This window comes from Macaca thibetana, chromosome 9 (assembly GCF_024542745.1).
Source record: "Macaca thibetana thibetana isolate TM-01 chromosome 9, ASM2454274v1, whole genome shotgun sequence".
In the NCBI taxonomy this organism is placed as follows: domain Eukaryota; kingdom Metazoa; phylum Chordata; class Mammalia; order Primates; family Cercopithecidae; genus Macaca; species Macaca thibetana.
The window spans coordinates 62,938,738-62,956,324 of NC_065586.1; the positions used below are offsets into that span (position 1 = coordinate 62,938,738).

A 17,587-nucleotide genomic window follows, 5' to 3' on the forward strand; every position below is an offset into this window, starting at 1 on the left:
AGGAAGGCATCCTATCTGGGTTACTTTGACAGCGGCCTAGCCTGTACCCGGAAGAAGACAACATAACTGGATGGTCCCTCCATCAGATTGTGTCGGAGGGACAATCCCTACACTGCTAACTCCACACACAGCGAGGTGGTTTAGAATGCAGGATTGGGGCGTGAAGCCCAACTCCACCCACCACTTGGTAACTCTATAGCTTTGGACAAGGAGCTCAGTTTCCAGGAATTCCTACTCCCAAGACTGTCCTGAGAATTAAATGTGATAATGATTGTAAGTGCTTAGCCCAGTGCCTGGGGGCACAGAAAGCTTTTATTAATATAATTGTAGTTCTACCTCCACACAGGGCTATTTCAAACAAAACCCACAGATAAAAATCAAGATTTCTGCAGATGCTAAACCAGGCAAAAGTCCCAACCACTCAAGCAAGATTTACTGTGCCCTCAAGACACAACAGCTCCCTTGCTGATGATAACAATGAATATGACAGGGCCTCCCAGAGTTCATGATCTGATGTTAGGTCCTCTTGACAAAAGAAGTGCCTTTTGGAAAGGCAGGAGGTGGAATGGGTGGGGCAGAGGAGCACTAGAAGAGGCCTGGGTTCCCACTCCAGCTCTGCCTCCTTGTACCACGTGACCCATGGGGAGCAAGTCTCTCTACCTCCCTGAAACCCAGTTTTCACATCTGAGCTAAAATGCATTAGATCAGGGGTTGCCATTCCTTTTCTGGAAAGGGCCACACAGTAAATACTTGAAGATTTGTGGGCCATACAGTGCCTGTTGCAACTACTCAATTCTGCCATTGAGGTCCTAAGCATCCACAAATATTGTGTAAGTGAAAGGAAGTGTCAACATTCCAATAAAACTTCATTTGAAAAAAACGGGCCACACTGGGCCTGCAGGATGTAGTTTGCTGACCCCTCTACTGGATGATCTCTAGAGGTCCCTTCCACTTCAAACATTCTACACCCCCAAAAAGGGCTGCATTCATGGCTGGCTCCAGGCCCTAAGCACAGCGCCGTGTACAGGATTTTTACGGCTGGTCAGCAACTCTTCTGAGACACACCACTTGGTTAAATATTCTGAATGTCATCTCTGCTTATGTTAATAAGGAAACTGAAGCCCAGAGAGGGAAAGGGACTTTGCAAGGGCAGAGCCAGGCCTGGGGCACAAGTCTCCATGCTACCTTCAGGCCCCAAACCACTTTTGTCATCTGTCAGTACAGAGACTACATATCAAGTCTCTTTTATATGACATTCCTTTTCCTCTCCTTATCAGAAGGCCAAGAATTGATTATGATGACAGTTTTCCTGGCAGGCCCCAGAGCTGGCAGGCAGGGTTTATCATTCCCACCCTCAGGTTTCCTTACACAGAAGGTCCCATCTGCTAAGTCTCTGCCAAACTTTGATGTGCGTAACACATTTAATTCCTAGCTAGTCATCTCCTGCTTCCTGCTTCCTGGAAGACCCAGAGGAGGGAAGCACAGTGGGAAGAGGTATGGAAAGTACGAGGCTTCCCAACGTACCAGGAGATGGATCCAATGTCCCCTTCATCTTCCTGTCCTCCCCAGCACAGCTGTCCAGCACCCACCCCTTCCTCCAAGCCCCACAGGGCAGACAGGGTTTCAGGGCCCACCTCATGACCTTCTTCCTCTGGACGCACGCAGTATGTCCAGATCTCAGAACACCAGAACACGCTGCCAGAACAAGCCCTGATGGGCATCATTAGGATAGCCGACTAGCAGCTTCCAGCTCCTTCAGCCCAAGGCCCTTCAACAGCCTGGTGTTAGCCTCAGTTTTGAGCTGTGATTATTGTCGGTGAAAAAGAAATCTCAATTTCATCCATCAATTACATAAACTTCTTTTGAAAATGTTAAGCCAAAAATTATTTTCAAAGTGGGGGGTCCCCCAGCCATGCCTCCTCCTCCGCATTCCCTCACACTGTGGATGTGGTGAGTAGCATGGGCTCAGAGACCCATAACAGAGACCCAGTTCTGCCAGGTGCATGCAGTGTGACTCCCGATGAACTGCTTCATCTCCCTGGGCCTCAGTGTCATCATCTGTGAACCTGAATCCAGCCTGCACATGTTAAGTGCTGTATGCCACTGTACTCCCAGGTAAGTCCCCTTGCCCACCATGTCTCCCAGGGACATGGGCACACTCCCCCTGCCACTCACGTGATCACGACAGGGGCCACCTTGTTGGGGATGATGGACTTGGCCTTGCTGTTATGCAAGCTAGTGGTCTGGAAGGAGTGGACACTGAGGGAGTGCCGACCATCCATCGTGCCGCTGCCCTGGAGGCCCTCAAAGGGGGTGCCTGCCGAGACAGTCTGCTGGGCTGTGCTGGCCGTTGTACCCATAGTCTGCTGGCAGCCTCAGGACCCCAGACCTGTGGAATAAGAGGGTATGCAGTGAAGGAGGGGATGGGAAAAGCCACAGCAGGAGACCTGAGCCACCTCTCGCCCTCCATCATACAGAGGGAAGCAGTTCACTCTGCAGCTGGAGACAGAGGGAGGCTTGCCACCTACACCCTGGGGCCCAGAAGATCACATGCTCACAGAGTGCCTGCTCCATGCCCGGCCCTTTACCGATGCTTTGGGGGAGTCATGGACGTAGAGACACATAAAGATGCAGTCCCCAACCCCTTTAGTTTGCACTCCTCTGGTGAAAATGAGACAGAAAGAGGTGAATCATCCACAGCAGGCCAGAGCCTAGAGTTCAAAGTGACTGTTTCAGGTGGTATAGACAAAGGCCAGACCTTCCAGGCTAGGAGAAGCAGGAAATGTCACCAAGAGAGGAGAACCAGGGGCAGATAGATGCAAAGAGGGAAGTCAGAATTGGATTTGAAGGCTTTGGATGGGAATGGATACAGGAGGACATACAGCCACGAATGTCATAAAATAAGGCCAGGGAAGTCCAGATTAGGTGAGCTCTCAGCAGATCAAGTGTTCAAAGAAAATACCAGGCCCCAAACTCAACATCAACATCAATATCTGAATTGGTGGCCGGGAGTGATGGCTCATGCCTATAATCCCAGCACTTTGGGAGGCCGAGGCAGGCAGATCACTTGAGGCCAGGAGTTTGAGACAAGGCTGGCCAACATGGTGAAACCCCATCTCTAATTTAAAAAAAAAATACAAAATTAGCCAGGCATGGTGGCACACACCTATAATCCCAGCTACTCAGGAGGCTGAGGCACGAGAATCACTTGAACCCTGGAAGTAAAGGTTTCAGTGAACAGAGATCCAGCCACTTCACTCCAGCCTAAGTGACAGAGTGAGACCCTATCTCAAAAAAAATAAAAACAAAAATAAAAAAAATCTGAATCAACATCAATATCCTCAACAGGCACAGCTCCCACCCCACTTGAAGAACGCCGGGGACCCTCGGGGATTCGGCAATCCTCCTGCAAGTCTCCTTCCTAAGGAAATACTTCAGGATGTGTGCACAAAGTGGGTACCAGGATGTTTTGTTGACTGGGGTGTTGTTTATAATCACACAACACTGGAAACAACCTGCAGCCCGCAGCAGAGGATTTGCTGAATAAATAATGAGACATCTATAGGGTAGAATGTTAAACAGCCATTAAAAAAATCATATTGGCTGACACGGAAAGACATCTAGGACACAGCAGGTTGCATAGCAAGTGCGGGCACAGCCCCACCTTAACTCATGAAAGGGCGTCAGGATGAGTCCGAGGGACAGACACCAGGATGCTAGCACGAGTTATCTGCAAGTGATGAGATTATGGACGATTTTTATTTTCTCCTTTTTGCTTATCTGTATTTTCTAATTTTTCTCCTCCAAACATTGGGTAATATGGTTAAAACCTATTTAAAGAATAAAGGAATGGCTAGGAAAGATGGCTAGGACATCTTTTAAGGGCTGGTCAAGGGATGGGGGAGTAGTGGCTCAGGAGTCCAAGAGCCAGAGCTGCAGAGGAGGGAGGGGGCTGGGAATTCCACAGGGACAGAGGGCGACAGAGAGGCGGGACAGAGGCTCAGGGAACTTTCTGGGAGCTCAGTGGCCACTGGCCCTACATAGTACTGATGGTCCAGGATTGGGGATCAGGGCAAGCTGCCCTGCCAGCCCGCCACCCCTTGACTCTGCAGAAACACAAGGACAATAAGCATCCCTAGAGCACAGCAACCTCCCCAGCTGCCCCCATCAGGCACAAGCTGCTCCACATCAATAGGGACTGTCTGCTCCCAACCATCCACACTCCCCCCGGGCCTCCCATAAGCAGCAGCATCACCTCAAGAAGTGGAAGGTAGGGTCATGGGGCCAGCATGAAGCTGGGGTCAGGTCAGTCTGAAGGCTGAGCTCACTGTCCTTTCTTCCCCAGGTCCTGAACCAGAGCTCTAGTCCCCAGGTGGGGACGCCAGGCCTCCTCTGCACCATGCACTCAGACTCCTACCCTAGAGTCACCTCCCATTCAGGGACTCTCGGAGAGAACAACTCCAGACTCATCGGCCCTCCCAGAACCTTCTCAAACAGGCACCCGTCCCTCTCCAGTCTGGAAAGATCCCTCCACCCCCACCCACGCCTGTCACCCTTGAAAACTCCCAGGAGCCTCGTGATGGCTTCGTTAACATACACACCTTGTGTTTATAAGAGCCCCATCTCCATGGTGCTCCACACCCTAATTTCTCCCTCCCCTTCTCTCTCTTTTTGGCAAGGGTGGAGGGAATGAGCCTCTATGTTTCCAAACAGAAAAACAGGCAGATCAGAGAGGGGAAGGAGCTCCACAGTGGCCCCTCACTGGCCAACAGCAGAGCGGAACCTTCTGTCCACCTCACTGGCCCTGGCAGGCCCCAACAGCCCTCATCAAACTTTCCCAGACCCCTCCCAGCAGCCTGGGCCAGAAAGACATGTGGGAACAGCCTGGAGAACAAGGGCTCAGGGCAGCTCTCCCGGGGGAGAGGATGGGCAGGACACAGAAGGGTCTGCAGAAGGCAACAGCTGGCCACAGCTTCAGGCCAAGGCCGGGCATCAGGGCCCGTCCCCACAGGGCTGGGCTCGGCCTGACACCTCCGCCTCTCCTCCCCTGCCTGCCCCCGGCTCCAATTCCAGCCACCATCACCTCTCATGGGCTCCAGAGGCAATGACAGGCTGCAGCTGCTGCCCTGCAAGGGTGGCCCAGTGACGACACAAATGTTCACAGCTGCGGGCCGCAGGGGTAGAACAGGCAGCTAGGGGTGGGAGGAGGGCAATGTCCTTTGAAAATCGAGCCCACCTCCAAAATATCTGGGGGGGGCAACCTCAGGCTTGTCACACTGTAGCTCTCACCCTGAAATCTCTCTCAACTCTGCCAGAAAGAACCTCGCCAGCGTGGGGCCTTCCTCCTGCTGGCCACACACAAGTGGCCTTGGGCCACTTCCTTCCCCTCTCTGGGCCTCAGTGTCCACAGCCACTGTAAAATGATAGTGAAAGGTGGGATGGTCTGAAAGCCCCTTCAGCTTCAGGGGGATCTGGCGCCTCAGATCAGTGGTCCTAGTGGTCACAGCACTGCTGTCGCCTGCCAGGGACAGGGGTCAGCAAAGGTAGGGGTGAGGTGGGGTGCCTAGTGCTCAAACCTCTGCTAGGGAAAGACAGGGTGAAGCGGGTTGGGATGAGATGTCCCTGCATGGTTGGTGAATGGTTTATGCCTTTATTTCCTGTCTTCTAACTCTCCTTTTGTCATAAGTGAGGGCTGCCCCTGCAGGGACAGTGGAGTATGAGGCAGTGCCCCTGGAGCTCACAGCCATTTTCACATCACATCGCAGTGGGATCTGGAGATGTCGCTTATGATACCACTCTTCTAAACAACAGTCATTATCAGACCCACCAGGGACCACGTGAGCCCCTGGTCCCCTGCCCACAGACACTGGGCTGACGCACCTGGCCAGCTTCAAGTAACTCTGTACCTGGTACTCTTAAACCACTCCCCACTCCCACTATGGGTCCTCACGATTCAGGTTAACTCAACAAGCTTGGAGAATCCTAGCGATCCTAGACAGAAGCCTGACTGTGCCTTATAAAACTAGCTACAAAGAAGCTGCAATTACATTTGCGAAGTGGGATTTGCAATACTTGGGAAACCTCGAAACAAAAATATCACAATGGCCTGGGTGTCCACCATGCGGGGTGCGGGCCTTTCCCTCAAAGACACTCCCCAGTTTAACACCCCCACTGAAGCTGAGCCACTGCAGCCTTGTCACTGATGAGTTCTTCAAAAGAAAAATGTAACCTTAATTTGCCTAATGGGTTATCTTATTAGTGCAATAATACCTAAAGACAAATATTACCATTTGTTTACTGTTTACTTTTTAAACACAATGTGTTTAAATATTTTGATAGTTCTCTCAATGAAACATATTTCCTTTGTAACCCCGCATATTTTATGTATTTAAAAGCATTCTGAGAAGGAGTCCATGGGCTTCTGCTTGGGGGTCCTTGGCACAAAAAAAAAAAAAGAAAGAGGAAACCAGCCAGGTTTGGTTCGTGCCTGTAATCCCAGCACTTTGGGAGGCCGAGGCGGGCAGATCACTTGAGTTTGAGACCAGCCTGGCCAACATGGCGAAACCCCGTCTCTACTAAAAATAAAATTAGCCGGCCATGGTGGCGGGCTCCTGGAATCCCAGCTACTCGGGGGGCTGAGGCAGGAGAATCGCTTGAACCCAGGAGGCGGAGATGGCAGTGAGCCAAGATGGCACCCCTGCACTTCAGCCTGGGCGACAGAAAGACTCCATCTCAAAAAAAAGAAAAAAGAGGAAATCTTGCTTGAAGGGAATAACATTCCCCACTGCGAACACAGGCCCTCTTCCACCTTCTCTGCTTCTATTATTAACATCCCAAAGCCCTCATGAAGTGCCAGGCACCTTGCTGGATGCTTTTTGTCATACGGATCCCCAGAACCCTATTAGGATGAGGCCTCATTATGTCCATTTTCAGATGAGGACAGCTGGTCTTTGGGAAGGGGCAGCAGTTGATAACTGCCCCTCAGCTTCCTCCCTGCCTCTTTAGACCTCACCCTACCAGCAAAAGCAGCTCATACTGTCCCCTTCCCTCTTGGATCTGAATGACCCCCAACCCCATTCACTCCATTCTCTGTGGGAACACCCTGACGAGGCCTCCCAGAGAGATACACAGCTTCCAACAGACGGTCGGGGACTCCAGGACCCATCTCACCCATGGAAGCCCTCAGTATCCAGCTAAAAAGCCACAGAATCATCCAGGCTGCAGCTCCAATGGCATTTGAGAAAGTCTGGCACACAGACATGCCATTCTCCTGCCTCTCATGGCAGTCAGAAAAGAAACTGACTGGCTGGGCGCGGTGGCTCACGCCTGTAATCCCAGCACTTTGGGAGGCTGGGGCGGGCGGATCATCTAAGGTCAGGAATTCGAGACCAGCCTGGCCAACATGGCAAAACCCTATCTCTACTAAAAATACAAAAATTAGCCGGGTGTGCCAGCAGGCGCCTGTATTCCCAGCTACTTGGAAGGTTGAGGCAGGAGAGTCGCTTGAACCCAGAAGGCAGAGGTTGCAGTGAGCCAAGATCGCACCATTGCACTCCAGCCCGGGCGACAAGAGCAAAATTCCACCGCAAAAAAAAAAAAAAAAAAAAAAAAAAAAAAAAAAGAAGAGAAAAAGAAAGAAGAAAAGAAAAGAAAAGAAAGGAAACAAAACTGACCTATGGAGTCCCTGGCAGAGAGGTTACCTCATTTCCTTAAGAGGACTCAAGCTTCAGAAGGTGGGACATTAGCTCCAACTCACCCATTAGCTGCCTGATGCTCCAATGTACTCGCCCAACCAGCCAGAGTGGTAAGCCTCTTGTCAATGGCAGTATTCAAGCCCAGGGGAAGCTAGAGATGCCCATTCTGGGTCCTAGGGTAGGGACAATAGGCTAGAGGTTTAAGAGCCGATTCCTAAATATCTTGGGAGTAGAAGTCCATTGCTTTGTGTACGGTTCTGGTGGAAATGAACCATCACCATTCCAATCTTGGTTTCCCCACCTCGAATCCAAAGCTCACAAACCCCCACTTTCTTTGTCCTTGCCAGGGTGCAGCAGCCACAACCTCCCAGCATGTCAAGCCCAGTGGGCTTGAAAAAGATGACTGGTAGCTTTTCCAAAGTAGAGTCTGGCTTCTCAGACTGTAGCAGAAAGGTGGCTATCTGACATTGACCCCAGCCACCACGCCAGCCCCTTTTTCCTGCCCTCCCTGCCCGCCGGAATCCCAGACCCTCTGGCACGATCCCAAGACCCACCTTAGAGATGCTGAGACCACAGCAATCTCCACAAACAGCTGTCACTGCAGGACCCTATCGCTGCTGAGGCCTAACCACTCAACAGTCCCTGCCCTGTATCCCCCAAAAAGCAGATTCAGAGCTGGCCACATCCCTGAAGGCCATCTAGCTGCTGTGGTCTGAATGTTTTGCCCTTAAAAATTCATATGTTAAAATCCTAACCCCAGGCTGGGCACAGTGGCTCACACCTATAATCCCAGCACTTTGGGAGGCTGAGGTGGGCAGATCACCTGAGGTCAGAAGTTCGAGAGCAGCCTGGCCAACATGGCGAAATCCCGTCTCTACTAAAAATACAAAAATTAGCCTGACGTGGTGGCACACACCTGTAATCCCAGCTACTCGGGAGGCTGAGGCAGGAGAATTGCTTGAATCTGGGAGGCAGAGGTTGCAGTGAGCTGAGATCACGTCACTGCACTCCAGCCTGGGCGACAGAGCCAGACTCTGTCTCACACACAAAAAAGAAATCCTAGTCCCCAAGGTCATGGTATTAGGAGGTGGGGGCTTTAGGTGGGGAGGGGTAATTAGTTCCTGAGGGCAGAACCCTCAGGAATGGGATCAGTGCCCTTATAATAGGGACCCCAGAGAGCTGCCTTGTCACACCTTCTGAGGGATACGGCAAGAAGGCAAGATCAATGAAAAAGTGGGCCCTCATCAGATACTGAATCAATGCCTTAGTCCTGCACTTCTCAGCCTCTAGAACCATGAAACATAAATTCCGTTGTTTTTAAGCTACCCAGTTCATGGTGTTTTGGCATAGCAGCCTGAACGCACTAAAATATTAGGGGCCAGGCGCAGTGGCTCACACCTGTAATCCCAGCACTTTGGGAGGCTGAGGTGGGCAGACTGCTTGAGCCCAGGAGTTCAAGACCAGCCTGGGCAACATAGCAAGACCCCATCTCATTTACAAAAAATAAAAAATAAAAAAAATAGTAAAATGCTCTCTTTCCTCAGATGAGGCAACTGAGGCACAAGAGAGTGATATGCCCCCATTCACATGGCAAGTGGCCACAAGGACAGAATTGGGACTCAGGGCTCCTTTCTCCAGACCCAAGCCTCCCTCGCTGGGCTGCACTGCCTCTGGCCTGAGGCAAAGGGGAAGACTGTGTTGTGAACACACAGAGATGTGCCAGTACGGAATCACGCTAGTCAGTCACTGTGTGTTGGTTGAGAGCGTGTGACTCACATGCCTGCCAGGGGGCAGGGGTGGGGAACTCACTGGGGGTGAGATGGGGTTTGAACAGCTGCCTGAGATAGCCAGAGACCCTGAGTGCAGAGAGGGGGACACCAGGAGGGCCAATGGGTGAATCTCTGACTGCAATGTGTTTGATGTATATTATCTCATTTAATCCCGACCCAAAAAAGAGGTGCCGACTCTTAACAACTCAATATCAAGTCAGTTTTTTAAAAATGTGAAGATGTGCAAAAGATCTGAATATACATACAGATGCCAAATAAGCACATTAAAAAGATGTTCAGGATCATTTGTCATCAGGGTTATGCATTAGAATGACAAATTTAAAAGACTGACGATACCAACCTCTGGGGAGGATATGAGTAACTGGAACGCACATACACTGCTGGTGAGCAGTGAGAGCGTACAGCCACTCTGGAAGACAGTTTTGTAGTTTCTTACAAATGGAGATATACCCTTCTCATATGACCCAGCATTTCAACTCTTAGGTACCTATCTAGGAGAAATACAAATATGTGCAGAAGAAGACTTGTGCACAGCAGCATATTCATAACAGCAAACATTGAGCCCAACTCAATGTCCATCAACTGATGAACAGACGAACACAATGTGGTAGATCCATACCATAAAATACCACACAGCGGCTGGGTGTAGTGGCTCTCGCCTGTAATCCCAGCACTTTGGAGGCCGAGGTGGGCGGATCACCTGAGGTTGGAAGTTCGAGAGCAGCCTGACCAACATGGAGAAACCCTGTCTCTACTAAAAATACAAAATTAGCCAGGTGTGGTGGGGAATGCCTGTAATCCCAGATACTCGGGAGGCTGAGGCAGGAGAATTGCTTGAACCCAGGAGGCAGAGGTTGCGGTGAGCCCAAATTGCGCCATTGCACTCCAGCCTGGGCAACAAGAGTGAAACTCCGTCTCAAAAAAAAAAAAAAAAAAAACACAACAAAAAGGAGCAAACTACAAATAGACATAACCATATGCGTGAATCTCAAAGCTGTCACCAAGAGAAACAAGCCAAGCCCCAGACACTTACACTGTATAACCCCATGAAAACTGCAGGAGCAGAGAGCAGGTCGGTGGAGGAGGGACTCAACTGCACAAGGGTATGTTTTGGGGGATGGAACTGCTGGGGATAATGAATGTGGTGGCCACACAACAGCGTACATTTGCCAATGCTGATCAAACTGAACACTTAGGCCGGGTGTGGTGGCTCACGCCTGTCACCCCAGCACTTTGGAAAGCCAAGGCAAGCAGATCACCCGTGGTCAGGAGTTCGAGACCAGCCTGGTCAACATGGTAAAACCCCATCTCCACTAAATATACAAAAATTTGCCAGGTGTAGTGGCACATGCCTGTAGTCCCAGCTACTCAAGAGGCTGAGGCAGGATGATCGCTTGAACCCAGGAGATGGAGGTTGCAGTGAGCTGAGATTGCACCAATGTACTCCAGTCTGGGTAACAGAGCAAGATTCTGTCTCCAAAAAAAAAAAACAACACTTAAAAAGGGAGAATTTCATTGTATGAACTCTACCTCAATAAATCTATTAAAAACAAGACGTGCCCCCGTCCCTTTGTCCCACAATGTTCTCCTCTCATGACACCTTCCCACTCAGCTCCGTAATTCATTGGCTGTGCAACCTCGGCTCCATAACCTCTCTGGGCCTCTGCTGCCACTTCTGTGAAATGGGAACAACAGTAGCACCTCCCTCATGGGGTAGTTGCGAAGGTTAAATAATATCTTGTGGGTAAAGACCTCAGAAAAGGGCCTGGCCAATAAAGGTAAGGTGATACTAGGCGTTTGGGGGACACTGGCCCATTGGCCTCTGAAGCTGGGTGGGCTGTGCCTTGTGAGTGATCACTGAGGCCTGGAAATGTGGCTGGTCCACACTAGGACATGCTGCAAGTGGAACATACGTACCGGATTCTGAAGACTAGCTACAGAAAAAAAAAAAAAAAAAAAAAAAACAGTAAAATATCTCATTAACAATGTATATTGGGGCCAGGCACAGTGGCTCGTGTTTATAATAGCACATTGAGAGATCGAGTCAGGAGGATTGCTTGAGCCCAGGAATTCGAGACCAGCTTGGGCAACAGAGAAACACTGTCTCTAACAAAAATAAAAGAAAAAAAAATTGGCCAGGTGTGGTGGTGCATTTCTGTAGTACCAGCAACTCAGAAGACTGAAACAGGAGGATCGTTTGAGCCAAAGAGGTCAAGGCTGCAGTGAGCCGTGATCACACTACTGCACTCCAGCCTGGGCAAGAGTGAGACTCTGTCTCAAAAAGTAAAAAACCAAGAACCAAAACAAAGTTTATGCTGATTACATGTCAAAATGATAATCTTTTGATATACTGTGTTAAATAATATATGTTATTACAACAAAGTTCACTCATTCGTCTGTATTTGAGGGCAGCTATTTGAAGTGCCACACAAGGCTAGGCGTGCTAGCTCACACCTGTAAGAGGCTGAGGTGGGTGGATCACTTGAGGGCAGGAACTCAAGACCAGCCTGATCAACATGAAAAAACTGTGCCTTTTTTGTAAAAATACAAAAATTAGCCAGGCGTAGTGGCGCATGCCTATAGTCCCAGCTACTCGGGAGGCTGAGGCAGGAGGATCGCTTGAACCCAGAAGGCAGAGGTTGCAATGAGCTGAGATTGCACCACGACACTCCAGCCTGGGCAACAGAACAAGACTCTGTCTCAAAAAAATAAAAATAAAGTGCTGCACATGGCTCCTGTGAGATTTCTACTGGGTGGCACTGCTCTGAGTCTTAAGTCCTCTGTGACCCTGAGGACACCTCTTGCTCAGCCCAGGGTACTCAGGACTGAGCCCAGTGCCTGTTGCAGGTAAGAGTTTAATAAATATCTGTTAGAGGCATGCAAAAGCCCCAGAAAGTTGGTGTTTTCATTCCCATTGAACAAAAAGAAAAGTGAGGGCTTGCAGGAGTGGCAACTCTTCACATCCTGACCCCTGGCTGGGGACATAGGGCTTAGGCTCTGTGAATCACGGGCTCTGGGCAGGACACCAGCTGAACCCCACTTCTATCATGCATTAGTCACATTATCTTGGGTTCATGACTTAATTTCCCTAAACTGTCTCCCCAACTGTAAACCGGGGACCACTGGTACCTCCCCTGCTGGACCATATGAAGATGAAATCAGTGAATGTGTGCAGAGCAACACCTGGATGGCTCGACGCACAGCACAGCAAGGGCTCCAACTCCTCAGCTGCCCTCATCTCATCCCCCTACACCACGGCTGACCCTGCACTGAACTCCCAGCAACCGCCAGCTGCCACCGACGTAAACCTTCAGGACCAAGACTAGAACTAGGGGCCTCGCCCAGGTGCCATCTGTGAATGGCCAGCAGTCCCTGGCTCTCAACCTAGGCAGCCAGCAGGGCAGAGTTGGACTGGGCTGGGCCACAGCAGCCACCCTCCCTTAACAACCATGATCATCACATCACCCTCCTCATTCTGCTTTGTCCGGGAAGCCATTCAGGGGAGGTTTCCATCTGCTCCTGGCCTTCCTCAAGAACCAGGAGGCCCCAGCTCTGCTCTGGGCCCTGGGGCAAGTCCTCCCCCACTGGAAGAACAGGTGCACAGCCCGAGTCAGCCCAGTTCTCTCCAACCCTCTGCCCCCACCAGGTTTGGGCCACTAGTACCTGACTGGCCTATCTCCTTCCCTTTCGAATCTGATCCAAGAGGGCAGGGCAGAGTCTCGTCATTACTTTACCTCTCCACCCTCTCTGGTTACTGATGATGGGCCAAGGCTGGTTTTCAACAAGTAGGCACCAAAGACGGGGCCATCTACTTCAACAGCAATGGAAGTTATTCCTGAGTAGTGAGCTGTAGGGTGGTATTAATTTTCTTCTGTTTTGCTCATCCATCACTTCTAAATATCTTACAATGAACATGATTACCCTAGGAACTTTTTTTTTTTTTGAGACAGAGTCCCTCTCTGTCGCCCAGGCTGGAGTGCAGTGGCACGATCTCGGTTCACTGCAAGCTCTACCTCCTGGGTTCACGCCATTCTCCTGCCTCAGCCTCCTGAGTAGCTGGGACTACAGGCGCCTGCCACCATGCCCGGCTAATTTTTTTTTTTTGTATTTTTAGTAGAGATGGGGTTTCACCGTGTTAGCCAGGATGGTCTCGACCTCCTGACCTCGTGATCCACCAGCCTCGGCCTCCCAGAGTGCTGGGATTACAGGCGTGAGCCACCGCGCCCGGTCAGGAACATTTTCTTTTTAAGTGAAGTTATTAAGTTTCCAAGTTGGACAAAGGTCACAACTCTTCACCCAGAGAACCCTCACCCCGCCCACCCCAAAGCACCCCATGCTCCTCCAGCCCCGTGTCCTTAACCCTGGCCCTCTGCCAGATGCACTCTGCCCACTGCAGCACATGTTCCCCTGATAATAATTCCACTCATACAGCCTGGTAGGATTTTTGTGTCTTTGCTACAACCCTCAAGGGAGCCGAGAATTAGGATCCCCATTTTACAGAATAGGCGACAGCTGAGCTAAGTCAAAGACGTGAACCTCCCAGGTGACAGGCTTCATGGAGGCAGAGGCTCTTGGCCCCGACTCCTTCATCTCTTGGGGGTCCCACAGACCTGTCCTTCATGACCTCTGCCCCTCAGCCTCTTTCTCTTTAGAACTAGGAAGAGTCCAATAAAAGCTAAAATAAAGCTGTCTGGGGGCTGGGATCACAGGAACCCTTCACCTGCTAAATTATCTCTTTCTCAAGTGTTTTTATATTTTTCTAAACTAGAAAAAAAAGTTTAAAAGTTAAAAACAGAAATTAGAGGACGTGTGGAAACGCAGCCCTTTGCTCTGCAGGCGGGGCTACCACTGCAGGGGCGCAGTCCTGAGTTCCAGGCTTCAGCCTGCAGTCCCTGGGGAGCCTTTGAAGCGAGCACTGAGTCCTGGCAGGAAGGAGGCCTCATGGCTGTCACACACTGAGATGACAAGTCAAGGTGGGCATGGAGCAGGAAGCAGGCAAAGGTGGACAGAATGACCGGACGGCCCACAGAGGCACTGTGGCACATGGAGGCCAGTACCCAAGGCCAGCAGAGTGTGGGGATGCAAATCAGGTCGGCCCATTGAGCTGGGAGAAGCTGTGGAGGGATGGGGAAGTCCCTGCCTGCCCTCAGAGAGCAGGGGCAAGCCTCCCTCTCAGCTCACCTGGCAGGCGGGCTCTCAGGATGACAAAGCCTGCCCCACAGCCAGCAGCGGTCCCCGGTCACCAGGTGCAGGCCAGCCATCACGGTCTGCAGGTTCCTGGAATTCAGGACCTTTTCCAGCACCCCCAGTTGCCTTCCTCTAAGTGGGTCTGCTCTGCTGTTCTGTCTATGGGATCTCAGATTGGGGAGCGGGGAAAGGCTATATAATAAGCATTCTGAGGACAACTGGGAAAATCTGAGGATGGAGTATATGCTGGATAAATAAGTTAACATCCTTGGATTGTGCCTAAAAGGAGAATGCCCTTGTTCTTAGGAAATACAGGCTGAAGCGTTCGGGGGTAAGGCCTCTTGATGTCTGACATTCATATGATTTAGAGAGAGAAGTAAATGGAACAAATCTTACCTGGTGTTGGCAGACAGGAGACAGTTTACTTACTGCACTCTTCCTATTTTTTATTTTTTGAGACGGAGTCTCACTCTGTCACCAGGCTGGAGGGCAGTGACACGATCTCGGCTCACTGCAACCTCCGCCTCCCAGGTTCAAGCAATTAATGACTCAGCCTCCCGAGTGGCCGGGACTACAGGCAAGTGCCACCACTCCTGGCTAATTTTTTTATTTTTTTATTTTTTGCAGAGCTGGGGTTTCACCATGTTGGCCAGACTGGTCTCGAACTCCTAACCTCAAATGATGCACCCACCTCAGCCTCCCAAAGTGGTGAGGCATAAGCCACCGCGTCCGGCGAACTCTTTCAATTTGTCTGTAGGTTTAAAATTTTTCCAAATAAAAAAATGGGGGTTAAAAAATTTCAAAAATAAAACTGAGAAGTGTTAAGGGGTCTTATGAGAAGTGCTCCATGGATTCCTCCTGGTTCTGCCCGAGGACCCAGAGGACGCACGCTAACTAGAGGGAGACAGCTTGTGGCCCACAGGCCAAAAGGGGTCGCTCTCAGGAGCAATCTGTATGATCCTCATAGTTTCATATTTCCCACTCTAATTAGCCACCCGTACTTTGAAATCAATGAATTTCAAATAAAAATCTAGATCTCGGCCGGGTGCGGTGGCTCACGCCTGTAATCCCAATACTTTTGGAGGCCGAGGCGGGTGGATCACGAGGTCAGGAGATCGAGACCATCCTGGCTAACATGGTGAAACTCTGTCTCTACTAAAAACACACACACACACACACACAGACTCTAGATCTCTGGCTTCTCTTGGTGAATTAAAAAATGTACAACAACAAGGTGCCACTGGAGGAGGTGAGCGGGGGCTGGACTCGGGTAGGGATCCTCGCAGTCTACCAGGCTGGGCCTCCACACTGCACTTGGGCCCTGCCCTGGCCTCCTGTGGGCTAGAAGGGGACTGTGCTCCCAGTCTAACCCTGTCCTGGGGTGGGCCTTCCACTGCTGTACCGTGTTCACTTGTGTCCCAGAACCTGCAGAGCTTCCTCACTTTTCCCAAGCCTTTCCATCCCTGGCCTCTTGGCCACTGTCCTATGAATGAGCTTGGCCCTTGCCCTCAGGCCTCAGCGGCCCAGACACAGACCACACTTTCTTGGCACGCTCTGACCACACTAAGAAGAGGTCACTGCCTCCCTAATTCTAACCGCTGCCACTGAGCTGTCTGCTAACACCTCTAAAGCTTTTCTCCCTCGGGCTCGGCCCCTGCTTCCCGCTTCTTGGCCTACAGCATGGGTTTTCTGGTCCCAAGGCAGGACTGATATCCCCATTGGGAAATCTCTCTGTGAGAGACTCAAGCCCTGAAGCTCTGGTCCAGCTTTTCAGCCTGGGAATGGCCCAGATTTAATCAAAAAGCTCACAATGCCTTCATCCCCCAGAAGCAGAGACAGTCGGTGGAGAACACAGCTGCCCAGAGCCAAGACTGCATTCCCTACCTCCCTAGCAGCGACCTGGGGCTATTAAGCAGCCTTTAAGAGGTGTGATTAGGCCTTGAGGGCTCTGTCCTTATGGTGGATTCCATGCCTTTTTTTGAGAGGGAGTCTCGCTCTGTTGCCCAGGCTGGAGTGCAGTGGCATGATCTCGGCTCACCGCAAGCTCCGCCTCAAGGGTTCACGCCATTCTCCTGCCTCAGTCTCCTGAGTAGCTGGGACTACAGGCACCTGCCACCACACCCGGCTAATTTTTGTATTTTTAGTCGAGATGGGGTTTCACTAGGCTGGTCTCGAACTCCTAACCTCATGATCCACCTGTCTCGGCCTCCCACAGTGCTGGGATTACAGACATGAGCCACCATGCCGAGCGCTCAATGCCTTTTAAAAGAGGGATTTGGGGAGTGAGTTTTATCTGTTTCACATGCTCATCTGCCCTTCTGCCTTCTGCCATAAGAGGACACAGCAAGAAGTCCCGTGCCAGATGCCAAGCAGATATCAGTGCTGTGCTCTTAGATTTCCCAGCCTCTAGAATTGTAAGTCAAATAAATTTCTGTTCATTATAAATTACCCAGTCCATGGTATTCTGTGATAGCAGCAGAAAATGGACTAAGACAGGGACATAAGGGTCAGTATAAGATGCCAAGTTCTGGAATCCTTCCTTACAAGACCTCTTTCCTCCCTGTCTCGATCTTGCTGCCTGGACACAGATGTGATAACTAAAGTTTCACAGCCATCTTGAACCATGAGCCCTCGAAGCCACGACCTGGGAACGGTGCAGTGGACATCAAGTTCCCCAAGGAAACTAGGGTAGAGCTACTATACCAGACCTGGTCTGCAAAACTCTGGGCTTAGACAGGACGAAGAAATAAACTTCCAACTTGTGTAAACCACTGTTATCTGGCTTTTCCTATTACTTGCAGCCAAATCTAATCCTGATTAATGCACTCTGTTATTTTTAGGTTTGGCCCTCAGTGATCACATGCCACATGGGAACAGGAGAGAATTTCTTTCTTTCTCCTCTTGCAGGAGAATGTC

At 50.6% G+C, this 17,587-nt stretch overlaps 3 protein-coding genes across 8 annotated transcripts in view; 2 read left to right on the forward strand and 1 right to left on the reverse strand.

Annotated features, from left to right (window-relative positions):
• SAR1A (secretion associated Ras related GTPase 1A) overlaps window positions 1-17,587 on the forward strand; it is a 537,387-nt gene that overhangs the window by 159,468 nt on the left and 360,332 nt on the right. The window lies entirely within an intron of this gene.
• PPA1 (inorganic pyrophosphatase 1) overlaps window positions 1-17,587 on the forward strand; it is a 478,362-nt gene that overhangs the window by 150,531 nt on the left and 310,244 nt on the right. The gene's annotated exons all lie outside the window — the stretch shown is intronic.
• PALD1 (phosphatase domain containing paladin 1) overlaps window positions 1-17,587 on the reverse strand; it is a 109,515-nt gene that overhangs the window by 40,837 nt on the left and 51,091 nt on the right. For all 6 annotated transcript variants that reach the window (XM_050803602.1, XM_050803600.1, XM_050803601.1 and 3 more), the window contains exon 2: window positions 2,176-2,389. In XM_050803602.1, the coding sequence (XP_050659559.1) occupies window positions 2,176-2,360 (185 nt within the window). In that variant the 5' untranslated portion in view covers window positions 2,361-2,389. The remainder of the gene's footprint in view (window positions 1-2,175; window positions 2,390-17,587) is intronic.